Source organism: Stegostoma tigrinum, chromosome 11 (assembly GCF_030684315.1).
Source record: "Stegostoma tigrinum isolate sSteTig4 chromosome 11, sSteTig4.hap1, whole genome shotgun sequence".
Classification (NCBI taxonomy): domain Eukaryota; kingdom Metazoa; phylum Chordata; class Chondrichthyes; order Orectolobiformes; family Stegostomatidae; genus Stegostoma; species Stegostoma tigrinum.
Genome location: NC_081364.1, coordinates 15,484,081 through 15,511,306, shown reverse-complemented (window position 1 = coordinate 15,511,306; position 27,226 = coordinate 15,484,081). Strand labels below are relative to the sequence as shown.

The window sequence follows — 27,226 nt, the reverse complement described above, 5'->3', positions numbered from 1 at the left end:
TCCCATCTGGTGACTAATTGTTACATCGTTGGCCAAGAGGAGCATTAATCATGAATCCAAAACCATCTGGCTCTGGATTATTCCATGTAACACCAGGGGGCTCACCTGTCCACATCTTTGAAATGCCTTTTAAACATGGATCAACAGATCTCCTCTCATACTGCCATTGCATATGGGACCTAGAATTCTGCTTCTGTAATTTACTGATGTCCCAGTGCACTTTCACAGCAGTCCATCTATTGCTGAATAGTGGCAAGTTACATCATACAATTGGTTGAAGATTGAACTTTTCCATATCTTCCAGATACCACAAGCCTCACAGAAATGAGATTTGCAATGCTGTGCACCTGCCATGTTATAACACTTGTTTGAGATACAAGTAGATTTCTTTGATCATTCTTCTCCAAACACCAAAACCCTCAACTCAACCATTTACAATCATCCATTTCTGGGCCCTGGATTTCACATAACATTTAGGGAAAGTCTTTCTATCCCATAGGATTTGCAACATTTTCTCATGGTAGAAGTATTTTTTTCGCTCAGTTATTATACAAAAAGTTCTTTTTTCTCTCCTTAATAATATAGAAAGTATTTTTCATTCCTTAACTTTCAGTGTGTCAGTAATAGTTGCTGCCTGATGTAGTCCATTGTAGAAGTGCCAGCAAAGTTTGCCCAAAGTCCCTAATGATATTCCCACTCCACAAAGACAGTATTGTAGTAGCGCAACACAGTTTGAAGCTGGAGGAACACGGCAGGTCAGGCAGCATCAGAGGAGCAGAAAAGCTGATGTTTTGGGTCAGGACCCTTCATCAGACCCTCTGAAGAACGGTCCCAACCCAAAACATCAGCATTCCTGCTCCCCTGATGCTGCCTGACCTGCTGTGTTCCTCCAGCTCCACACTGTTATCTCAGACGACTCCAGCATCAGCACTTCTTACTATCTCATTGTAGCTGTGCCTATTTTTAAGTTGCAAGATTTTGAAGTGCAGAGAAAGTGTCTCAGTTCTAAGGTGCCCCCCTCTCTTACAAGCATCAGCATCCTGTAGTTCTATTAGTACCTGAGGGTCCCCTAATGGTCTTCCAGTTTCCAGAACTCACCCCCATCCCTAACTGGATGTGAGAGCACTATCTATTATTAACCAACGTTTCAATAAGAATTGGAGCATGTACACCATATTCATATCCTGGATGGTCAGGCCCATAGATCATCCTGATACTGGGTCCCAATCTCCCAACATCTCCCATGTCTTAACTTTCTCCCTGTCACTGTATTTCTTTACAGGAGCAGAAGCAGGAACAGGAACAGTCCAGTTATTTCCTGCCTCTTGTCATCAATGATAGGTTCTTGTAGACATTATAAAAACAGGATTACTGGGCCAACAAGGATTCTAACATGCATAGAAAGGAATCACCATAATTAAGAGAGTCCAAATTCAAGGTCAGCACACTGTGTATTAGCTCAATGCCGTGGATAAATTTTGCCCCTGTCGGGACACCTCTCACTCTCCCAAGTGCCACAAGCTACCAGCGCAGTCTGACAGTGGTCACACTTGGGACATCTCAGTAAATACAGCAATCATTCATCTCTCTTTATTCCATATACAGCATTTGCTCAGAGAGATTGTTAGGACCAATTCGCATATCTGACTCAGGCTGCAGGTTTTAGTCAGAAGCGCAGGTGTTTCTGACATCACTTGATCAATTTTATGGTTAATTTGATCATTTTTTAATGTCACATGATAATTTATTTTCTAGCTCTACACACAGATCTAAGTGAGACACAAAAATACTGACTGAAAATAGTATGGAGAAATTATTCAGAACTAATGGGAACTGCAAATGCTGGAGAATCCGAGATAACAAAGCTTTTCTGATGAAGGTTCCAGGCCCGAAACGTCAGCTTTTGTGCTCCTAAGATGCTGCTTGGCCTGCTGTGTTAATCCAGCTCCACACTTTGTTATCTTGGAGAAATTATTCGATAACTTTCTTAGTATACCTTGTAGTATTAGCAGGAACATAATTAGTAATCTTGTACAAGATTGAGTTCTTATTTGCTGTTTGCATGCAGAATACTGAGCGGCCAACAGTGGTGCCTCGTTCCTTCATATTTGCATACTTTCTAATGACAGCTATCAAGGATTATTACCAATCCTCATTTCTTTGTTTTGTTGAGATGTGATATCTTACTGGGTGATACTGAGGTGACCCCCAAAGGTTGTCTGTTCTGAGGCAACATCTTTGATCGCTACAACAGGAGTGGCATTCACTAGATGCAAGAGTTTACCTATGAATATAGATAGATTTTAGACTTGCACACAGCTAACCTCTACTGACAAAAAATACCCACGAAAGGCAAAATGTAAAGTGATGTAACTTCCCATAGCATCATTCAAGTGAACTGCTTCAAAAGGAACTGAAATGGTTGAAAGAACAGAACCTGTGATGAAAAAATATAACTCTACAGACACTGAAATTAACTTTGAAACTAGAACTGGCAATGTTCAATGTGAAAAGTTATAGCTGGATTAGTAGTTAACATTGTTGCTTTGTGATCTGTGTGGAAACTAATTTGTTCCAATGGAATTCCATTTTGAATAAGAAATAGATTTAACTGAAGTACTCGCAATTCTAATTGCCAATATCACAAAGCCATCCAAATTGTAGCCAAACCACAGAAATCACTCAGATGAAATGAGGATGGATGCTAGAGTCACATGTGTTCTCTCTTTCACATCTTACAAGAATGACTTCCACATCTCCCACAAGAACTAGACGCAAATACTTCATTTATTACTTTGTGTACAAGGCAATGGGTACAACATTGCATATAAAGTGACACTAAAACATACATCCACGTGTAATCATGAGATAGAGTCATAGAGTCATTCTGCATGGAAACAGGCTGTTTGGTCCAAATTGTCCACACTGACCAGACATCCCAATCTGACCCAGTCACTTTTGCTCATATTTTTTTTAACCAATAAAAACAATGCAAGATTACATGTTGGACAACAATTAATCATCAAATTATAGAATCTTACAGTACAGAAGAGGCCCTTTGACCCACTGAATCTGCACCATGAAAACTACGATAAATCTACACGACTCCCACTTTCTAGCGCTTGGCCCATAGCCATGAATTGTGTGACATTTCAATTGCTCATCCAAGTTCTTTTTAAAGATTATGAAGTTACCCACCTCTGATAACCACCAAGATAGTTCCAGACACCCACCAGCCTCTGGGTGAAAAAGTTTTCCCTCAACTCCTCTCAAACCACCAACCTTTTATCTTCAAAGCCTCCCTTGTGATTGACTCATCAGCTCAGGGGAATAGCTATCTTCTACTCATCCTGTCCATGCTCCTCATTAAGACAACAATGTCTAAATTATTGAAATGGTGGTATAATATTTGAGTATTACTTTAAAAGACACATTTTACAAAGGTATTCATCTTGTGCTCATTAGAACCTTTTCATGATTAGCAATGTTAAAAGGCAGAACAATTTATACTGTAAAAGCTCTGTCTTCTCAAAGTAGTAAAATGTTACATGAACAGAAATTGCTGGAAAAGCTCAGCAGGACTGGCAATATCTTTGGAGAGAAATCAGAGTTAATATTTTGGATCCAGTGACCTTTTCAGTAAAAAATGTTATTCCTTTTTGTATTGCTATTCTTGTAAATATCCTGATTAGTACAAGATTTGACAGAATGTGTCTTTTTCAGTAGTGTCCATTGAAATACTGTCACAGAAAATTATTCATTCACAAACAAGGCTACCTGTCACCACAGAAGACAATTTTGCACAGATATGATACATTATCACATGACACAACACCTTGCTATGCAGTACACACAAGCCAAAAACACACAGTATGCAAGTTAAAGCCAACTACAGGTTGGTCTACACCCGACAACATAAATACAAACCAAGGCAACAAAAAGGCATAAGACCATCTCATTACAACATACATTCGCACAAGCTAAACAATTACATGCTATTACACAATGCAGTTGAAAAAACATGGGCTACCAGTAACTTTTGATCTTGGTAAATGAACGTCATTTGTTGGGCAGCACATAGTACTGTTCCTATTGAGGAGAGCAACCACAACAATGTAACACAGCCATATGAAAACTAACTATAACATATATGCCTGCTCATATTTCTTGCAACTTTTCCTTTACAAATTCCGAAGTTCAAACAGTAATTCCTGAGTTACAGCCACTGTTAATACAAATTTCAATGATGAGGTACTTTGCAGGGTTGGGAGCAAGCACTAGGTGATGAGTTCCTTTCCCCGAATGTAACCAGTGGTTTTGCAGGAAAAATCATCCATAAATTACAGATTGTTTCAAAATGCATTTAGTTCAGTGCTTCTTGAATGATTGATTAACAATACTGTCTGATGTGGCCACCATAGCATAAAATCAATTATTTCAAGAATGTTTACATTTCATAAGTTGATCTTTATTCCTCATACTAAAATAAACTCCGACATCTGTTTATTTCCTCAATTGGCATTCTGTAATCCTAAAGCTTGAGTAAGGGCATCAATGAGGACATTTCTAGCAGTACGCCTTTTTAAAAAAACAAACTACTTGAAAGCACCTTTTTACGATTTGTAACGAAGGCTGCATTTTATTGTTGATGTTTTTCTGCCTATTTCACACAGACCCCAATGGAGTTATCTTATTTGAACCAGGTCACTGAACCTTTAGACAGAAAACACGGTTGGCAAACAAGGTAAAGGGGGAGTAAGGGTCACGTTTCTTTCCTTGGTTCACATGACTGGGGGATAAAGCATTGCCTCCTCTACAGATTTGCATATTATAATTCAAAGCCACATTGAAAAGTGACAGAAGATTTGATTTTGAGAAATTGTGGGAATCAACGATTTTCTGTTCAATGAAAATGGAAAATCCTGCTCAATTCATTCTCCTGAGAAAAGGTTGATTTATTTTCCCTCAAACTCCTCCTCAATATTATAATCCAACAATTAGAATGTATCTGGAGGTCTCACTGGATGGTGGGATCATGAGATAATTGAGATGGCAGGACATGAACAATTAATTGTAACATAAAGGGCTCTTTGTCATGTTGCTATGAAACAATGACTTACACAGAGAGTTCATTTTGACTCACTAAGTTTGTTTCTTTTATTTGGGAATGAATAACTGAACACAAATCCTTGCTCATTGCGCTCTCTGTACAAAGAAACCATATTCTACCTCTGTTGCAGTGTGCAATCTGATGACTCAGGAAAGAGGTTGTGTTTATATCATGCATTTCACAACAACAAAACATCCAGACTGCCTTAGAGAAAATGAAATTTTTTTGAAATGTAGGAGTAGATTTGAAGCTTGTTTTACATCTCTTCCCATTTTCAGTTGCATGGACTTCAATAGTTGATGTAAAATGAACTGTTTTGATTTACCATGACCAGTTTTAGATTTCACGCATACCATCACAGATCCCATTGTCGACATAAAACATGCCGCAGTAAAGGTACATACAACACAATGCTACCAGCAGCTCTGAAGAAAAACACCCGATCATCTCCTTTGGATTACAGAGTCATAGATGTCTCCAGCATGGAAACAGGCCCTCAGGCCCAAATTGCCCATGCTGCCCAGTTTTCACAATTTAAACGAGTCCCACTTAACTGGGTTTGGTCCATATCCATCCATGCATCTGACTAAATGTGTCCTAAATGGCAAAATTGTACACGCTTCCACCATTATCTCTGGCAGCCTGTTCCAGATGCTCACTGTCCTCTGTGTGAAAAAAATGCCTCCCTGGGCCCTTTTGTATCATTCTCCTCTCATCTTTAAACCTATGCTCTCTAGGTTTAGACCCTACTACCCTGGGGAGAAGCTATTGCCTATCTACTTTATCTTCGCCTCCCATGATTCTATAGACCTCTACAAAGGTCAGCCCTCGGTCTCCTATGCTCCAGGGAAAAACGTCCCTGCCTATCCTTATAACTCAAGCCTTCCAATCCAGGTACCCCCCTAGTAAATCTTTTCAGACCAAGGGATCATTGTTGGCCAGGTCTTCAGGAATGCACCCTGGCGTTATTCAAATTATGTCACAAAATCTTTGATAGTCCAAAGAGGGCAGATGAGGCCTTGATTTAATAACTCATTTTACAGACTGTGCCTTTGACACTGCAGCATTCCCTTGTTCCTGTACAGACGTGCTTGTTTCTACTATGCACTGAAGACATTGGAGTGGGGTTTGAAAACACAACCTACTGATTCAGAATGGATGGGTGCTTCATCATTGAGTTACCCTGACGGTGTGCAATTGTGTAAATCGATTAACTTGAAAGCGAAGTGGACAGAGACAATTCTCTCAAAGAGATCAAACTCTTATCTGCTGCTTTGTTTGATTGGACTGTGATTCCAAAGTTAGGATGCATTTGTATTTTACAATTAATTCAAAACACTTTGTTAGGTTATGCTATAGCTCTGTAAGAGTATTAGGTACTGCACGGTTGTTCTGAATGTGTGTAAGATAAGAGAACGATAAGAAAATTACCAGCAACCAATAACCTAGAAATGTCAATGTTTGGTCTAGAGTGACTTAACAGTGAAACAACAACTCCTACTGGTTGAGTGTCACCAAAATAATAAGACACGCTTAGATGCTTCTCAGGACTGTTCAGCCTGCCTGCCTTATCTGCTGTCTGCATTTCCAAGTGTTGGGCCTAGACTTCCATTAGATTGGTCCATGCCCATGGTAAAGTATGGCAACGTCTTCTGCAGTATGCTGACCAGGGAACTCTCCTCCCTGCCTTAACCCTTGCCAGTAGGCTTATTGGAAGGATTTACAGGCTGACAATCAACCTGCTTGGACACATGACAAGTGTGCCTTCCTTTGTCAATAAGTTCTGCAGTGGGATTCAAACTTGAAACTTCTAGCCCTGACAATGAAACATCACCCAGTGCATTCCTAGACCTTCCTCATAGGGATATTGTGAAATAAAATTGATACTAAGTCACACATGGAAACATTGGATCAGATGACCGGAAGCTTAGTGATAGAGATAGGTTTTAAGAAGTATCTTAATGGAAGAAAACAAGACAGAGAGGAAAAGTCAGAGCTCTTAGGATCATAGGAATAGGAGTAAGCCATACAACCACTTGAGCCTGTTCCGCAATTCAATCAGATCATGGTTGATCAGTGGGCTAACTCCATATACATACCTTTGGGCTGTATCCCTTAAAATCTTTGCTCCACCAAAAATTGACTGTCGCAGATTTAACACAACTGATCCTGCATCCTCTGCCATTTATAGAAGAGAGTTCCAAACATTTACCACCCCTTGTGGCAACATCTCTCCTGAATGGTCTAGCCCTAATTCTCAGACTATGCCGCCTAGTTCTAGAATTCCCAACCAGTGGAAATATTTTATCTTTAACTACAAAACCAGAAATTGCCAGAGCAAATCAGCAGGTCTGGCAGCAACTGTGGAGAAAAAGCAGAGTTAATGTCAAAGGATCAGTTCTGATGAAGAGTCAACAGACTTGAAGCATGCACTTTGCTTTCTCCCCACAGACACTGCCAGACCTGCTGAATCTCTCCCATGACTTCTATTTTTCTTTCAGATCTCCAGCATGTTTTACTTTTAACTACCCTGTCTTTTCTGGTTAATATCTCGAAGTCTTAATCAGTTTGCCCTAACCTGCTAAATTCTCACGAAAACAGGCCTCTTAAACTTGTGTTGTAGTCATTCCAAGGCCAATATGTCCTTCTCAGGGATCTGTTCATTGTAGTCCATGTGCGGTCTAACGAGGGTTTTATACAACTGCAGTATAATTTCTGCATCCTTGTGCTCCAGTCCACTAGGTATAAAGGCCAGCATTCCATTAGCTTTTGGCCTTACAAACGGCAAATGTGGTTGCAAATGGTCATGAGGTATTGTAGTAGAAGGGTCACAAGTCACTAGGGAAGCAGATTGGAAATCAAACCAGCTATCCTCGAGTCTTCACAAAAATGTACATTTTAGAAAGTACATAAAATCCCCAATTTTCCTGATTTTCAAATCAAGGTTGATCGAAAGCACGGGTGAGGTTTCTGTATTTAACAAGAATTACTATTTATTACAAGCAGTTAGGCTCTAGCTACAGGTGAACAGTTCTAAACTGTCAGCATAGAAACTACTAATTAAAATTCTAATCCTCTTATAAACTCACCAATTGTACATACATTGTCAGGAGGCAAAAAAAAACATGGACAGAGGGAACAGGGGAAAAGCAGTTCAGTCATCTTTGCTCACAAGATCTAATGAGTTGGCTTTTGCTGCTCAAGCTTCTCTTCAGCTTCCTTTTCCAAAAACTTCCACTGGTTTGAAAGAGGCAGAGGGTAGCTAGTTCACTTATAAAAGGTCTCTGACATTAATTAAAAGTCATAGCTTACAACTGCTGGAGGAAAGATAAACAGGTTTTCTTCAGGCTTAAAGTTGGATTTTATTGGCGAGAATACAGAAAGAGCTCTTGAGTTGATGAGCATCTGATCCTTTCTCTTTATATCTTGTGCCCAGCTCCACACTGTTCAGTTACCCAAAACCCAATCATACGGTTGTTGATAGGCAAAAAGCCTTTGTCACTGATAACTAGTCATTACTCCATGGATCAAGCAACTTCTTGTTGCCAATCAAAGCTCCATCTGTAAAATCACTTGGCTCTAGTTTATCTACAAGACACTTCAATTGCGACATGTTCAAGCAGCTACTTAAACAAAGCTTGCCATGAATGTCGGGTTACTTGCTTTTCATAACATGCAGCAATTCTTGTTTTTTTTTTAGAAGTTTCCTTTCTTATTTCAGTCCACAACTTTAAAAAGCACAAAACTGAAAAGATACAGTTTTTGGAGGGAGTACGGCTTGAACAGTGTCTGAGGGACAGGAATGTGTTAATATTTCAGGTTTATTTCTGATCTGATAGAGGATCTCAACTGAAAACTTTAAAGCATCCATTTTTTTCAGGCATTATCGCTGCCAACATTTGGAAGGTGCAGCATCTTTTGATTTTACTTTTTCATAATCTCCCCTTTGAGGCTTTTATTTACTCAAAAGCTGGTGAATGTTAAGCTTGTTCAATGAGTGATCAGACTGAGACTGGCTGACAACTCAGTGAGAGCTGCACTCTGAAAACAGGCGGAAAGGCCAAGAACACCCATCTTGTGGATTAATGACTGTATTACTAACGAATGTTAATTGAGCTCAACCAGACCCTATTGCCAAGCCCGGTACCATTCAGTCCACTAATGACATCTTCACAACTCAGTCGAGTCAAAATATTATTTTATAACAGCAGACTAATTTGTGGAGAAGCTGAGGTAATGTTTTTGGAGGGTGGAGGTAGTGGGGAATCTGCATCTTTCTTACCAAGAGCTTGTGCTGATCAAGATTTTCCAAAAATCTGCCAGAACAGAAGTTCTCCTTTACGTCACACTGTGCAGCCAGTACAATACTCAACTTGATTTTTCTTTCTCAATTTAGACAATCAGACGCTAATATAATCCAGATGGAGCTCTTGATTGATGTACCCGCATAGTGAATCACTTCCTAGCTCTGTTACAAATGTGAAATTCATTAACAGCAGATGTGGTCGTGAAAGAATATATACAACACCGTATATACAGTACTATCAAACCCCTGTGTTGTACTGCTCACAGTCAGTTAGGGATTAAGCTTAAAAACAGCAATGGTGTTGTCAACTAGGTATGATGCTGAAAATATCATGTGAAGTAAATGCATCTTCAACAGGAGTTTTTTTTAAATATATGCATAACACCTCAGTTGAAAGGGGGGGATCCATTTAACATAGAGATGAGGAAATATTCCTTTCCCGCAGTGTGTTGAGATTTCCTTTGTCAAGAAGCAGTCAATGTAGAATCTTCAAATCTTTTGAACAAGGGGAATATAGATTGTTGATTACCCAGACAATCAAAGATTAGTGGGGATATGCAGGAATGTAGAGTTGAGGTTAAAATCATGATCTTATTGAACAGCACAGCAGGCTCAAAGGGCTGAATGGCCTTCGCATGTTCCTCATTTGTATCTTCATAAGTGGCCATATTCTTCAATTTTAGGGTCTAGTCACAGAACTATCCAATAGTCCAGCAGTGAAGCAGGCCATTTGGCCCACTGTATGTGCACTGGCTCTTTTGAATAGCAATCCAGTTGGTCTCACATCCCATGAAAAGTGAACACTTTTGTATTAGGCTGTCTTCTATCGCTTCTGCCTAACAGATGGTGATGGAGCAACAAAGAAGAGAGGTTTGGACGTTAAGGATAGTTCTTCCTCTCATTGAAAGCAACATCAGGAGATAGGAAGTGGGGTAGGTCTCAGGGGCTGTGATTTGCCACTGACACTAAGGAGTGGTACTACATTGGCCAAAGGGGACAGAAACTGTCAGAGAATAGACCCATTGCACTGCAGACACTTTCCGAACAGCATTCAATCACTTCATATTTGCCCTGAGGAAGTTGACATGGTGAGTGTCATTTCCATTAAAATGGTAGTTACCCAGGCAACAAAGTTAGGAGGGAGAATCGGCAGGATGAAGATATTACCTCAACAACATCGGCCCCTTCAGATCAATCCAGATTGGAATTTCATGTTGCCTATTTCAATCACGTACCCATACCTTTTTAAAGTCCCACTATCATCCTCACAATTAAAAATATCTCCACCTGCAAGTTCTGAAAGTCTACAATCCCCGTCACTAAACCGATCAGCCAAAAGTAATAGTCCTAGTACCAATCCCCAGCTATACTCACTGTCTACATTCCTGATAAATAATTGATTCCCACCTCGGAGCTAACCCAGAGCAACAGTGGATGGGATCATAGCAACAGACCAAGTCAAAGCAATTGTAATCTCTAATCTAAACAACGATGCCTCAGTCTGCTTAACCCAGCCAGAAGGATTCTGTAAAGTGCACTTGATTCTGTCTGCACAGCCCTGAAAACGAGCCACTTGACCTTCGTTGAAATAGCATAAAAGACTCACCAAAATGTACGCAAAATCAAAACGAATATTGCAGCCCGGTTCAAAGACTTACACGGTCTGATCTGAATCCCCAACTCCAATCAGTCCAGTTGGCAGAACGTCAACTCTATTTCTCTCTCCAAAAATGGTGCCAGAGTTTCTCCAGCACTCTCTGTATTTGTTTCAGATTTCCAGCATCTGCAGTATTTTACTTTTGCTTAGAGTGTAGCATCTTTTTATAACAACACTTGCTCAAACTGGTATCAGTGATAATGGGAACTGTAGATGCTGGAGAATCCAAGATAATAAAATGTGAGGCTGGATGAACACAGCAGGCCAAGCAGCTCCTGAGATGCTGCTTGGCCTGCTGTGTTCATCCAGCCTCACATTTTATTATCTTGCTCAAACTGGTGTGGGTCTTTCTTACATAAGAACTATATTTGTCATAACTGGAATGCATGTCATTCCTTGAAGCAGCTACTAATACCAGAAACTGTGGAATATACTTCAATTCACACGCAGAAGGGAAACACTTTAGGGTTTGGCAGACCCTCACATTTTGGTCTGAAGCAGATGAGAATTTCTTGACAGTTTGAGCTATAGGGAGAGGCTGAATAGGCTAAAGTTATTTTCCCTGGAGCGTCAGAGGCTGAGGGTTGACCTTATAAAGATTTATAAAATCATGAGGACCATGGATGGGGTGAATAGCCAAAATCTTTTTCCTAATGAGTCCAAAACTAGACAGCACAGGCTTAAGGTGTGAGGAGAAAGATATAAAAGGAAGCTAAGGGGTAATATTTTTTACGCAGAAGTGTGTATGGCAAAAGCTGCTAGAGGAAGTGGTGGAGGCTGGTACAATTACAACATTTAAAAGGCAACTGGATGGGTAGGTGATAAAATGTGAGGCTGGATGAATACAGCAGGCCCAGCAGCATCTCAGGAGCACAAAAGCTGACGTTTCGGGCCTAGACCCTTCATCAGAGAGGGGGATGGGGTGAGGGTTCTGGAATAAATAGAGAGAGAGGGGGAGGCGGACCGAAGATGGAGAGAAAAGAAGATAGGTGGGGAGGAGAATATAGGTGGGGAGGTAGGGAGGGGATAGGTCAGTCCAGGGAAGACAGACAGGTCAAGGAGGTGGGATGAGGTTAGTAGGTAGGAGATGGAGGTGCGGCTTGGGGTGGGAGGAAGGGATGGGTGAGAGGAAGCACAGCTTAGGGAGGCAGAGACAGTCTAGGCTGGTTTTGGGATGCAGTGGGGCAAGGGGATAAGCTGGGCTGGTTGTGTGGTGCAGTGGGGGGAGGGGACGAACTGGGCTGGTTGAGGGATGCTGTGGGGGAAGGGGAGATTTTGAAGCTGGTGAAATCCACATTGATACCATTGGGCTGCAGGGTTCCCAAGCGGAATATGAGTTGCTGTTCCTGCAGCCTTCGGGTGGCATCATTGTGGCACTGCAGGAGGCCCATGATGGACATGTCATCTAAAGAATGGGAGGGGGAGTGGAAATGGTTTGCGACTGGGAGGTGCAGTTGTTTATTGCGAACGGAGCAGAGGTGTTCTGCAAAGCGATCCCCAAGCCTCCTCTTGGTTTCCCCAATGTAGAGGAAGCCACACCGGGTACAATGGATACAGTATACCACATCGGCAGATGTGCAGGTGAACCTCTGCTTAATATGAAAAGTCATCTTGGGGCCTGGGATAGGAGTGGGGGAGGAGGTGTGGGGGCAAGTGTAGCACTTCCTGCGGTTGCAGGGGAAGGTGCCGGGTGTGGTGGGGTTGGAGGGCAGTGTGGAGCGAACAAGGGAGTCACGGAGAGAGTGGTCTCTCCGGAAAGCAGACAAGGGTGGGGATGGAAAAATGTCTTGGGTGGTGGGGTTGGATTGTAGATGGCGGAAGTGTCGGAGGATGATGCGTTGTATCTGGAGGTTGGTGGGGTGGTGTGTGAGAACGAGGGGGATCCTCTTTGGGCGGTTGTGGCGGGGGCGGGGTGTGAGGGATGTGTTGCGGGAAATGCGGGAGACGCCGTCAAGGGCGTTCTCGACCACTGTGGGGGGAAAGTTGCAGTCCTTGAAGAACTTGGACATCTGGGATGTGCGGGAGTGGAATGCCTCATCGTGGGAGCAGATGCGGCGAAGGCGGAGGAATTGGGAATAGGGGATGGAATTTTTGCAGGAGGGTGGGAGGTTGTGTATTCTAGGTATGAATAGGAAGGGTTTAGAGGGAAACGGTCCAAATGCTGGCAAATGGGACTAGATTAATTTCGGATATCTGGTCAGCACAGATGAGTTACACCAAATGGTCTGTTTCTGTGCTGTACAACGCTGACTCAAGGTTGGTCAACGGTGGGACTGTTTCAGTCTGTACTCTGCAAAACATGTTGGCATAGGCTTGGAGGGTCAAAGGGCCTGTTCCTGTGCTGTATTGCTGTTAGTTTTCTGTACTATCAGAGTAAAACTGCACTTTTCCAAACACATTCACCATCCCTGACATTCTCTGAACCTCTGCTTGTGTGTTGTATGACCTTGACCAGGGCAACAAAAGATTGAATTCACAGGCAGCGAGTGATCCAAGTGTCAGCATATTTATTATTAGTGCAAGCAGATCGAGTCTATCTGAGGCCATAGCCTTGAGGGAAGCAATCTCTCTGAAGATCAATTTACGTCCTGTTGCAATGTGACTTGTTATATTTATTTAGTGTATGTGCCTTGGCCCCAGGTTCCCTGCTTTTTAAATGCATGCCAGGGTCAAATTCTATTTAAGACATCAACCATTCCCCTAAGATCCAGGCCCTAACCCAAACCCTAACTCTATTATTGACTTAAAGAAAAGACTTCAGCTAAAATTTCGGAGGTGTATGGTACAGCCCTGATTCATTAAACCTCTTGTTATACATGTTTGCAATTCTCTGCCAACTGAACTGATGGGAGTTGGGATTCAGATCTAACTGTGTAAGTCTTTCAACTGGGCTGCAATTTCATTTTGATTTTACGTATATTTTGGTGAATTTCTTCTGCTGTTTCAACCAAGGTCAAGTGGCTATTTTGCAGTGCTGCGTAAAAAGAATCAAACACGCTTGAAGAGTTTTTCAGGCTAGGTTTAGTAGAGTGAGGCATTGTTGTTTACATTATAGAATTGGAATGACTCTTCTTTGTAACTACAGAGCAAGGCAGTGGTGGGAAGGTACAGCTCATTGCAGTAATATAGGAGGGGCTCACATTTGGCCAGTTGTTGAAACAAATTTATGCAAGGGTTTTGATTAAAGTGGAAGTCATGCATCATTTGTTCCTCCTCTCCCAGTATACACTGCTTTGTCATCTAAATAGTCTGGAGTCAAGGCCTGGCGCAGGATAGAACCTCGATGCCAGCGTGGACTGGGTTTGAAGGGCTTTTGTTCCAAATTTTTTATGTCTCTATTTTCTAATTTATACCTATGATCTATAATGCTGGATAATAAAATGTGAGGCTGGATGAACACAGCAGGCCAAGCAGCATCTCAGGAGCACAAAAGCTGACGTTTCGGGCCTAGACCCTTCATCAGAGAGGGGGATGGGGGGAGGGAACTGGAATAAATAGGGAGAGAGGGGGAGGCGGACCGAAGATGGAGAGTAAAGAAGATAGGTGGAGAGGGTGTAGGTGGGGAGGTAGGGAGGGGATAGGTCAGTCCAGGGAAGACGGACAGGTCAAGGAGGTGGGATGAGGTTAGTAGGTAGCTGGGGGTGCGGCTTGGGGTGGGAGGAAGGGATGGGTGAGAGGAAGAACCGGTTAGGGAGGCAGAGACAGGTTGGACTGGTTTTGGGATGCAGTGGGTGGGGGGGAAGAGCTGGGCTGGTTGTGTGGTGCAGTGGGGGGAGGGGATGAACTGGGCTGGTTTAGGGATGCAGTGGGGGAAGGGGAGATTTTGAAACTGGTGAAGTCCACATTGATACCATATGGCTGCAGGGTTCCCAGGCGGAATATGAGTTGCTGTTCCTGCAACCTTCGGGTGGCAGGAACAGCAACTCATATTCCGCCTGGGAACCCTGCAGCCATATGGTATCAATGTGGACTTCACCAGTTTCAAAATCTCCCCTTCCCCCACTGCATCCCTAAACCAGCCCAGTTCATCCCCTCCCCCCACTGCACCACACAACCAGCCCAGCTCTTCCCCCCCACCCACTGCATCCCAAAACCAGTCCAACCTGTCTCTGCCTCCCTAACCGGTTCTTCCTCTCACCCATCCCTTCCTCCCACCCCAAGCCGCACCCCCAGCTACCTACTAACCTCATCCCACCTCCTTGACCTGTCCGTCTTCCCTGGACTGATCTATCCCCTCCCTACCTCCCCACCTACACCCTCTCCACCTATCTTCTTTACTCTCCATCTTCGGTCCGCCTCCCCCTCTCTCCCTATTTATTCCAGTTCCCTCCCCCCATCCCCCTCTCTGATGAAGGGTCTAGGCCCGAAACGTCAGCTTTTGTGCTCCTGAGATGCTGCTTGGCCTGCTGTGTTCATCCAGCCTCACATTTTATTATCTTGGAATCTCCAGCATCTGCAGTTCCCATTATCTCTGATACCATCTATAATGCTGGACTTTTTTTTATTTCTCTATTCTTCTAATTTTTTTCAGGACTTGTACTAGCTAGTTTGTACCTAAGATAGTGCCATCAATTGGCAACTTGTAAACTTTGCGTGGTATTTATCTGAGTACACGTGACACTAAAATTAATTCAATTCAATAATACATGCTGCCTTAAAGGAAAGTGGGAGCCCTCGTGATGAGGCATAAACTGGCCACAAGCTGTTGGTACTAGGGCGAAGAAAGATGAGGTCAATATTCGGTTAGAAAGGATCTCAAGAATGCCGTGAGAAAATAGCCACCTTTTACTGTTCATGGGATGTGGACATTGCTGGCTATTTATTGCCCATCTCTAAATGTGTACCCAAGAGAGTGGCATAAAACTGCTTTTACGAACCATTGTCGTCCAAATCGCACTTACGTAGCACCTTTCACAACCACAGGACATTCCAAAGTGTTTTACAACCAATGAATCACTTTGAAGTGCAGATAGGTAATGGAGTAACTTTGTCGGTAAACACTGTGCAAATGTAAAGATCCCACAAGCAACACAAGGCAGTTGGCAGGTAGATATTGGACAGTGTTTTGCCCAATATCTACCTGCCAACTGCCTTGTGTCTCACTTCAAAGACGGCAAACCCTCAGCACTGCACTGAAGGATGGGAATTTTAATCCTCAACTTGCTGACTCAGGCCAGTGTGCTACCATTAAGGCAAACCTCACCCAAGTAATTAACCCTGAGGTTAGGGAGACATGGAGGCAGTTATCCCAAGGGTGGGCACAGCACTCCAACAGCAACAAAGTTTTCACCACTTCTCCTGAAAGAAAGACCCGACATCAGCTCAAACGAGTACACAAAGCAGTCAATCTCCTCCCAGGAGAGTGACAACCTGAAATATCAGCATCCAGGCCAATTCTCCTTTGACTCATGCTCCACGCTCAGGCAACCATCTCACAGATTGCATTTGTGATACAGCACTCCATATTCAGGGCATCGTAGTGCAAAACTGTGAGCTCCCGCACATTTTAAATCAGCATTTGAGGCCTCACACCTACTGTGCTGCTGTCCTGCCTTGTCATTGTTTCACCCATAACCAGAGTTCAATGAAGTGTTTTTTATTTGACAGGAAGGTCCTCTGGTGTTCTTAAAGGCCTCAGACAAATTGTGAATCTATACAGATATTAGCATGGCCGTGCAACATACCATGCAACATATTGAGTCTCCAACAGCAAGAAAGCAGAAAAACATAAGCATTTTAGAACAAAGAGTCTATTTTAGCTGTGTTTACTATGGCCAAGGAATTGTACCAGTCAGGAAAGTCTTTGATTAGGCCATCTTCCACAGCATCATAATTCTCTATCACTCAGGTATTCAAAGTAGCTGCCTCTCACTTACCGATAACTCCAAAGATATCAAGGATGTTTGGTGCAAAGATAACCAGTAGGTTGATCAAAGTAAGGAGGCAGATAGCAATGACTATGTGCCTGAGCCAGCTGAAGGGTTTGTTCTGGAACAGCATTTGCTGGATAGCACGGCGCACCTGTAAACAAGAAAAATTATAGAAAAGACTTTATAAAAGTACCAGAAATAATCCTCCATGTCTGCTAATCCCCAGCTGTAGTGATAAGGAAACACTGAAGACTGCTGTGCTCTCCATGAGCATTAGAAAGTCCAATCCAATCAACTTCAATCCAATTCAACTTTCTATCTACTGTGATTGCATCTATCACTATGGTAACAATGGCTTCTCTGATACTATTCAGATACCGGCACAGGCTCAGCCATTATGGTAACTGCGACAAGAGAAATTCTTACAGAACTGTTCTGTGTTTTGTTCCACGTGCTTATCCTAGTGCACAAACGTCACAAATTTATTAACTGCAGTTTAGGGCAACATTGGAGTATAGTCCCCTTTGGAGTCCCAGCATCTACAAGGACATTAATTTGCATGACTACTTCAGAACTATACTAACATTGACTTTGTGTTCTTAACCTTTAAACAATAAATATTTCAACGGGTGACAACAAAACAAATTCTATGGACATTGTCCTGGATTGTATACCAATATAATATGGAGAATGACAACAAGGAACATAAAACCATTTAAACTTTTTCCCACTTGGCTTCCTTGTGGAATGGGCTTCCTCACAAAGCCAATTACCCAATTAGTGAGCCTAAATTTTCCTGGCTTCACCGATAAAAACTGAAAGGAGCTGCAGTCATTCTACAACCTCACAGTCAATCCTCAAGGCTTATGCTACAGTCAATGACTCAACTTGCATCTCTAGCTGCAATGAACTGTAGCAATGACAATTGCCTCATGGCACCAGGGACCAGGGTTCGATTCCAGCCTCAGGCGACTGTCTGTGTGGAGTTAGCACATTCTCCCCATGTCTCAGTGGTTTCCTCTGGGTGCTCTGGTTTCCTCCCACAGTCCAAAGATGTGCAGGCTAGGTGGTTTGGCTACGCTAAATTGTCCCAAAGTGGACAGGGATGTGCAGTCAAGGTGGATTAGCCTTGGTGAACAATAATAGGGATACAGTGGAGGGGGTGGATCTGGTTGGGATGCCCTTTGGATGTGGACTCAATGGGCCAAATGACCTGCTTCCAAACTGTAGGGTTTCTATGGTCAGCTGGAATGGAACAGAAGCTGGTATTTGGTATGGGAGTTTGGTTTTCCTTAGAATTTTGCAGGAATCTTATGCATCATCGTTGATGCTTGCAGTGTTTCATCTTGGAAACCCTTAAACATGAGGATATTGTTCTCTTCCTGCTATTTTAGCTGCTCTGTAAACCACGAAGACACATGAGAAATTCTTGATGCAAGGTCAAAAAGCAGCACCACTGTACTCATTAATGTGATGAAGACACCCCTCAGGTTGGTTTGGCAAGTTAATGCTTATTGCCTTCAACTAGTGTCACCTCTTCACTTGTGCTGGATATATGCACAGAAACAGGCCATTTGGCCCACAAGTCCATGTCTGGGCTAGCCTCCACTCAACCTTCCTCCCCTTTTTTTATCAAAATCTACCATCACACTTTGGGGAAACAACTATCTTCTATATTTCCCAATCAATCTTTTGGTTCTATTTTACATTGATGGTCTCCAGTTACGCTCTTCCTCACAACAGGAAACGTTCTCTCTGTGTTGACTCTATCAAAATCTTTCTTCATTTTAACGCCCTCTAAGGAGTTTTTCTTGGCCTTCTTTCTTCAAGTGAAATCAGCTTGTTAATCTCTTCCTGATAATGTATATCCACTAATTTCCAGTACCTTGTGAACCTTCTCTGGATGCTCTTCCTGTGCCTCAATGTACTTCTTATAAAATGTCAACCAGAATTAAGTCTGGTCTAACCAGGTCTCGGTACAGATAGTACAGAACCTGAGAGTTTCAGTCTTCTGGAAATAAAACCTGATATTTGGTTCAACATCTTAGGAGCACAAAAGCTGATGTTTTGGGCCTAGACCCTTCATCAGAAACGTCAGCTTCTGTGCTCCTAAGATGCTGCTTGGCCTGCTGTATTCATCCAGCTCCACACTTTGTTATCTTGGATTCTCCAGCATCTGCAGTTCCTGTTATCTCTGACATTTGGTTCACTTTGTTTCACATAGCCTTGTCAACCTGTGCCTTAAGTATTTACTTGTGATGAACTACAGTTAAAGATATTGTTGGCAGTACATTTTTTTTAAACATTTCACTTTAAAACAAATTTACTCTTGAGGATTTAGGCAATTCTGACAATACCACATTTGGTGCTTATCTCCAGTTTTCCTATTGTTTGTAAGGCAAAGATAGATTTTTGAACAGTAAAGAAATTAAGGTTTATGGTGAGCAGGTGGGTGAGTGGAGCTGAGTCCACGAAAAGATGAACCACGAGCTTATTAAATGGCAGAGCAGGATCGATGGGCCAGATGGACTACTTTTTCTTATGTTCTATTCTATATGCAGATAGAAAAAGAGAAGTAATGGTGGTCTTTCCTTTTGAACTGTTTATTTGTAGAACTGAATGGCTTGCTAAACATCAGGAATGTCAACCAATGAGTGTGGAACTGGAATTTTGTGTAAAATGTTCTGGGCAGAGGTCTTCATGGATTCCTTCCCTCTGAAAAACACCAGTGATACCTGTGATAATGGGAACTGCAGATGCTGGAGAATCCAAGATAATAAAATGTGAGGCTGGATGAAAACAGCAGGCCCAGCAGCATCTCAGCAGCACAACAGCTGACGTTTCGGGCCTAGACCCTTCAGAGAGGGGGATGGGGTGAGGGCTCTGGAATAAATAGGGAGAGAGGGGGAGGCGGACCGAAGATGGAGAGAAAAGAAGATAGGTGGAGAGAGTATAGGTGGGGAGGTAGGGAGGGGATAGGTCAGTCCAGGGAAGACGGACAGGTCAAGGAGGTGGGATGAGGTTAGTAGGTAGGAAATGGAGGTGCGGCTTGGGGTGGGAGGAAGGGATGGGTGAGAGGAAGAACAGGTTAGGGAGGCAGAGACAGGTTGGACTGGTTTTGGGATGCGGTGGGGCAAGGGGAGATTTTGAAGCTGGTGAAGTCCACATTGATACCATTGGGCTGCAGGGTTCCCAGGCGGAATATGAGTTGCTGTTCCTGCAACCTTCGGGTGGCATCATTGTGGCACTGCAGGAGGCCCATGATGGACATGTCATCTAAAGAATGGGAGGGGGAGTGGAAATGGTTTGCGACTGGGAGGTGCAGTTGTTTGTTGCGGACTGAGCGGAGGTGTTCTGCAAAGCGGTCCCCAAGCCTCCGCTTGGTTTCCCCAATGTAGAGGAAGCCACACCGGGTACAGTGGATGCAGTATACCACATTGGCAGATGTGCAAGTGAACCTCTGCTTAATGTGGAATGTCATCTTGGGGCCTGGGATAAGGCTGAGGGAGGAGGTGTGGGGGCAAGTGTAGCACTTCCTGCGGTTCCTCCGACACTACCGCCATCTACAATCCGACTCCTCCGACACTTCCGCCATCTACAATCCAACCCCACCACCCAAGACATTTTTCCATCCCCTCCCCTGTCTGCTTTCCGGAGAGACCACTCTCTCCGTGACTCCCTTGTTCGCTCCACACTGCCCTCCAACCCCACCACACCCGGCACCTTCCCCTGCAACCGCAGGAAATGCTACACTTGCCCCCACACCTCCTCCCTCACCCCTATCCCAGGCCCCAAGATGACTTTCCACATTAAGCAGAGGTTCACCTGCACATTTGCCAATGTGGTAGACTGCATCCACTGTACCCGGTGTGGCTTCCTCTACATTGGGGAAACCAAGCAGAGGCTTGGGGACCGCTTTGCAGAACACCTGCGCTCGGTTCGCAACAAACAACTGCACCTCCCAGTCGCGAACCATTTCCACTCCCTCTCCCATTCTTTAGATGACATGTCCATGATGGGCCTCCTGCAGTGCCACAATGATGCCACCCGAAGGTTGCAGGAACAGCAACTCATATTCCGCTTGGGAACCCTGCAGGCCAATGGTATCAATGTGGACTTCACCAGCTTCAAAATCTCCCCTTCCCCCACCGCATCCCAAAACCAGCCCAGCTCTTCCCCTCCACCCACTGCCTCCCAAAACCAGTCCAACCTGTCTCTGCCTCCCTAACCTGTTCTTCCTCTCACCCATCCCTTCCTCCCACCCCAAGCCGCACCTCCATCTCCTACCTACTAACCTCATCCCACCTCCTTGACCTGTCCGTCTTCCCTGGACTGACCTATCCCCTCCCTACCTCCCCACCTATACTCTCTCCACCTATCTTCTTTTCTCTCCATCTTCGGTCCGCCTCCCCCTCTCTCCCTATTTATTCCAAAACCCTCACCCCATCCCCCTCTCTGATGAAGGGTCTAGGCCTGAAACGTTAGCTTTTGTGCTCCTGAGATGCTGCTGGGCCTGCTGTGTTCATCCAGCCTCACATTTTATTACCAGTGATACCTGTTGAGTTTTTACATTTGAGCTGACTATTTTTGTGATGGTCATTTTCAAAATATGTTACAAATTAGTAATTTCAACCTAGTGCACACACAGATAACATCAACGGCAATCATTTCTACCTTTATATGGTAGTGTTTCACTTTACTATTTACCAACGTAAATTGGCCCTCAATGGGATATATCCAGAGAGTAAATTATAATACCTTTGCAATAAACTGCAAGCCAACGTCAACAACTTGTATTTCTATAGCAACATTAGCATAATAAAATATCCCAAAATACTTCCCAGAAGCACCATGAAGCAAAATTCAACAGCACATCACATTAGCTGGCTTTAGGGCCAACAGCCAAACGTTTGATCAAAGATTTAGGGTTTAAGAGCAGTCTTAAATAAGGAATAATATGGATCACCTGAGATTATCATTACCCTTCAGAAAGTCATAAATAGGGATTTTCTTGGTTTTAATCTACTTTAATATTTTTGTACATCAAAGTTGAAAATCCCAGTAATCCATTAATTAGGATTAAGCAATTCTGCCAACATTACATTTAATTTTAGTAACAACATCTAAGAAAAATGCTGTTACTTTGCTGTGGTGCATGTATCCTGCTTTTCGAATTCTGTGTTGTATCAAGACTGAAATAGTCAGTTATTAACCTCAATGAAAGAAGAGAAAAAAGCACTGCAAGAGAAACATTCAAGTAGAAATAAAATGGAGAGTACAAAAGGAATGTTAAAAAGGAATTAATTATAAGTGAGGGAGAAAAATTAGTGTGTTTCATACCCAAGTCATACATTTTACAGTGTGGACCATCTGTAAAAGGAATCCCCAATTCTGGCCATGTATAAAGACAATTTCTAGCACATATACAGATCCTTGCACTTACCGGGAAGAGCACAATGGGCACAGTGAGGGTTACTGCGATTAGCACAGCCACACGGACACACAAAATTAGTGTATCGAATGGGTCAATCTTACTGTATGTATGCAGCATCTCTGGCTCAACTCTGCCTGTAATGAAGGAGGAGAGCATTGTGTCAGCTGTAAAGTGATAGGTGCAGAAATAGGTGGTTATGAACATTACCTTGATGTAAATACATTTGTTGAATGTGCTCAACAGCCTTTAATAAAGCAGGTAATATGCATGAAAAATAAAACTTGCATTTATTTAGCACTTTTCACATCTGCAAGAGCTTTACAGTCAATGACATACTGCAGTAATATAGGAAATAGTAATTTGTACATAACAATGTTCTACAAACAGATTAGTCGGAACTGCAGATGCTGGAGAATCTGAGATAACAAGCTGTAGAGCTGGATGAACACAGCAGGCCAAGCAGCATCAGAGGAGCAGGAAAGCTGACGTTTCAGGTCGAGACCCTTCTTCAGAAAAGGGATTCTCTGTAGAAGGGTCTAGGCCCGAAACGTCAGCCTTCTAGCTCCTCTGATGCTGCTTGGCCTGCTGTGTTCATCCAGCTCTACACCTCGTCAACCCATAAACAGATTGTCTATTTTAGTGAAATAAAAGAAAAATACTGCAGATGTAAATATTAAATGAAATCTGAAAATGCTGCAAAGGCTCAACTAAGTCTGGCAGCATTTGTGAAGGGAGAGCCAGAGTAACATTTCAAGTTGGAATGACTCTTCTTCTCAACTATTTTCATGATGTTCGTTAATGATTAAATCTAGCACTGGCAAGGGAAAACAATCCTGTTCTTAGAATCAAAAATAGTTTACAGCACAAGGAGAAAAAGCTAGTCGGCCCATCTTGTCCGTGCCAGTCACAAATTGAGCCAATCAGTCAAATCCCACTTCCAACAGCACTTTTCTGAAGAAGGGTCTAGGCCCAAAGCGCCAGCTTTTGTGCTCCTGAGACGCTGCTTGGCCTGCTGTGTTCATCCAGCTCCACACTTTATTATCTCGGATTCTCCAGCATCTGCAGTTCCCATTATCTCTCCAGCACTTGGTCTGTAGTCTTTTTTTAAGATCACTTCTACAGGGAGACAGGGCCTCTGTTTAACATCAGATCTTTACGAAGGCACACAATGCACAGGGCAGTGCTCCCTCAGTATGACACGGGGAGCCTTAGGTTCAAATCCCTGAAGCAGAGACAAAATGCTACCAACCGAGTCACTGCTGGCACTGTGTAATTGAGATACGTGAAGCAATTATGAAAAGGTGATGCGCTTTTGTAAAATCAGTTTGGTACTGTAGTGACTGGCATGAAATCACTCAGCTGGGCCTCATAGAATATCAGCTCTCTGATTGAACCAGATTAGCAGCCCCAATCAGGGAGCCCTGGCTGACAGATAAAAAAGGATGCTGATACTCTGGTAGTTGACTCTGAATGTGGCAGTCCTAAATATAGGACTGTTCATGTTTAAATAAAGGGTGACTTGGGCCTCTGTGGAGTTATTTCAGGTGCCAACTCAAAATATTAAATGATACAGCTTCAACGTCAAACATTTTCCCATGTTTATATTGATTCCCAAACTTCCTACAAATTCTTGAGTTCTCCAGCAGTTGAGAGGGTAGGATGTCGTGGGTAATGGAATTTTCACAGCTACAATCAACACGATTCTTACAGTGACCTAGAGAAAAGATCCAATTTTTTTGAGCCAAAATGCCTCATTTCTATTTGGTGGCTCATTCAGCTGTCAAGAACTATCAGAAATGAGCAATTTTAATGCAATGAGTTTGCAGGTAACCATCTAACTAAGACCCAATGCAAGTGAGAGGGTGCAGGATTCAACTGTTGTAGAAATAGAATCCAAAGGAGGCAACAATGGGCAAAAAAAAAGGAAAGTACTGTGGATGCTGGAAATCTGAAACAACCATAGGAGATGTGCAAGAAACACAGGTCTGGCAGTATCAGTGGAGACAGAAACAGAGTGAATGTTTCAAGTCTGATGTCTCCTCTTCAGAACAGGCAAGAGATTGGTGGCTCCACTGGGTCATCCAAAATAATGAGTTAAAAAGGTAGATGGCTACCACAGCTAATTGAGGACTGCTTGTGAGTGTTTAACCTCAGATTCCTGAAGGTGGCAGGGCAGGTTAATAGGATAGTTAGGAAGCCCTACTGAATGCTTGCCTTTATCAGTCGTGGCACAGATTATAAGAACAATGAGGTCATGTTGGAGCTGTTCAGAACTTTGATTAGGCCACAACTGGAGTACTGTGTGCATTTCTGGCCACTGAGCTACAGGAAGGATGCGATCGCACTCGAGGGGATACAGAGGAGAGTCACCAGGATGTTGCCTGGGATTACGCATTTCAGCTATGAATAGAAGCTGGATAAGCTTGGGATATTTTCTTTGGAGCAGAGAAGGTTGAGGCCAAGAGACCTGATAGAGGTATATAAGATTAGGACTGGCATAGATACAGCGAATAGAAAGCAGCTGTTCTCCTTAGTTGAAAGGACAATGACAAGGGAACATAATTTTAAAGTGGAAGGCTGGAGGTTTAGTGGAAAATTAAGGAAAATGTCTTTCATCCAGATGCTGGTGATGGTCTGAAATGCATTGCCTGGGAAGGTAGTTGAGGCAGGAACTCTTTAACGTGTACTTGGATAAGCTCTTGAAGTGTCATAACATTCAAGGCTATGGGTCTGCTGTGGGAAAGTGGAACTAGCGTAGGTGGTAATGTATTTTTGGTGGAACAGACTCAATGGGCTGAAGGGCCTTTTCTTCACAGTATGATTCGGTGTGGACAATGATCAGGAGGCAGAATACGATTAAACATCAGCTGAGTCCGGGAGTTTGGGGACACAGCCACACTTTTTGGGAGTGGACCCCAAATATGTAGAAATGAGAAGAAAAAGGAGGTTTCCCTGGGATCTCAAATCCAACAGAGATGACTATAGCTGATCAATGCACGGAGGTTGGAACAAATCTCATTACACAAGATGACAAACCAGCCTTGAGAAATTCTCAGACATGAATTATCAACGTTCTCAAATTTCAGCATGTCTTATGTTGTTGAAAATATGTCTGAGGAGTTCTTTTGGCAGAAGGTATCATTTTGCATGTCTTCATTTAACCACTGTTTTCGTTGTCCAAATATGCTAGGAATACATCATTGACGTATAAAAATTCTCAACTAATTGCGACTGTTCCTCATTCCCTACCAACTTGTGCCAACATAACCTGACTGCTGAAATGAATAATCAAGCACTAAACATTAGATTTGTTGAAGAGGAACACTCTCCCTACTCCTGACTCAAAATTCGGTGAGCCACAATGAGACTTCTGAACCACCGAGGTAGGGGTGTGTGAGAGGGTGTGTGTTCAGATCCACAACAGACTAACTATTAGGCAGAGCTGCAACATTGTATATATACAGCACATGATGAATTCTCTTAAAAGTAAGCTACAGATATAACAAAATGCAAGCAGGCTACGGTGGAAATTTGTATAATGCTGCTAAGAACACTGTTAAATACTGTGTCTAATTTTAAGCAGGGTATTTATGAGAAGATCGGTTTAAAGAGAGGTCATAGAGTCATACAGCACTGAAACAGACCCTTTGGTCGAACCAGTTCATGTCGACCATAATCCCAAGCAAAGCTAGTTTCACCTGCTTTAGATTGACCCATATCCACCCAAAACTTTCCTATTCATGTACTTATCCAAATGTCTTTTAACTGTACCCACATCCACCACTTCTTCTGGAAGTTCATTCCATACACGAATCACTCTGTGTAAGAAAGTTGCCCATCATATCCTCTTTAAATCTTTCTCCTGTCACCTTAAAAATATGGTCCCTAGCCTTGAAATTCACCAGCCGAGGGAAAAGACACCTACCATTCACCTAATCTATAATGTGCAACCAAACATTGCAAATTGATTAAGTTCACATGAATGTCTCGTGTTGTTTCTACATTCGTACACAATGTGGAATGCAAATGAGCAAAAATGCATTTTTTAAACTCACCATAAAATGTCAAGTATCCAAACAGCGCAGCAAGAAAATACATGAGGTACATGACCAGGATAGAGATGTTTGACACATGCTGCATTTTTTTCTTGGAGGGGCTGAAATACAAGTTAATCATGTCAGATATAAAACAGCAAAAAGCTTTTGGTATTGTCATTAAAGAAGGAAATTCTACATATCCCTTACATATCCTATATCTACATATCCATACATACAAGACATCTGAAATTACAACTTTAGGTTTGCTGAAGATAGCTTCTTATGTTCAGCAGCAAATGCTCTGATCAGTTTATTTTCCTGAGAGTTAATTCACACTGACATATGTTTGTTTACAATTATGTGGCCTGGAGACGTAACTAAGGATCCCCAGGATGATCTGAATCAGATATTTGTGCCTTTCATTTCTCCAAATGAGCCATCAATTGGTGACACATTCGATACAAACAGGACAAGTTACTAGGCTTCATACTGATGTAAATAGCAGTTAGGTCCAAACTGACTCAATGCAAACACTGCTACCTATCTTTATGTAATGATCTAAAAAGAACACACCATTTTGATCAACTTCTGCAGATGGTCTCCTTTGATTAGGGAGATGGTTTTGAACTCCCACTGCAGCATTTCTGAAAGCTTCATTGTAGAAGCCCTATGGTGTGGGAGAAGGCCATTCAGCCCATCCACACCAACCCTCCAAACAGCATCCCACTCAGGCCCAGCCCCTACCCCTGCATTTCCCGCAGTTCACCTAGCCAGCACAGTATGAGCAATCCACCCAACCTGCACATTTTGGA

At 42.8% G+C, this 27,226-nt stretch overlaps 1 protein-coding gene across 1 annotated transcript in view; it reads right to left on the bottom strand.

Annotated features, from left to right (window-relative positions):
• Positions 1-27,226, bottom strand: part of slc38a3b (solute carrier family 38 member 3b) — a 138,830-nt gene that overhangs the window by 8,357 nt on the left and 103,247 nt on the right. Inside the window, exons 12-14 of the mRNA XM_048547513.1 lie at positions 26,433-26,533; positions 22,387-22,511; positions 16,950-17,094 (exon numbers count right to left, since the gene is read on the bottom strand). Coding sequence (XP_048403470.1) covers positions 16,950-17,094; positions 22,387-22,511; positions 26,433-26,533 — 371 coding nt within the window. The remainder of the gene's footprint in view (positions 1-16,949; positions 17,095-22,386; positions 22,512-26,432; positions 26,534-27,226) is intronic.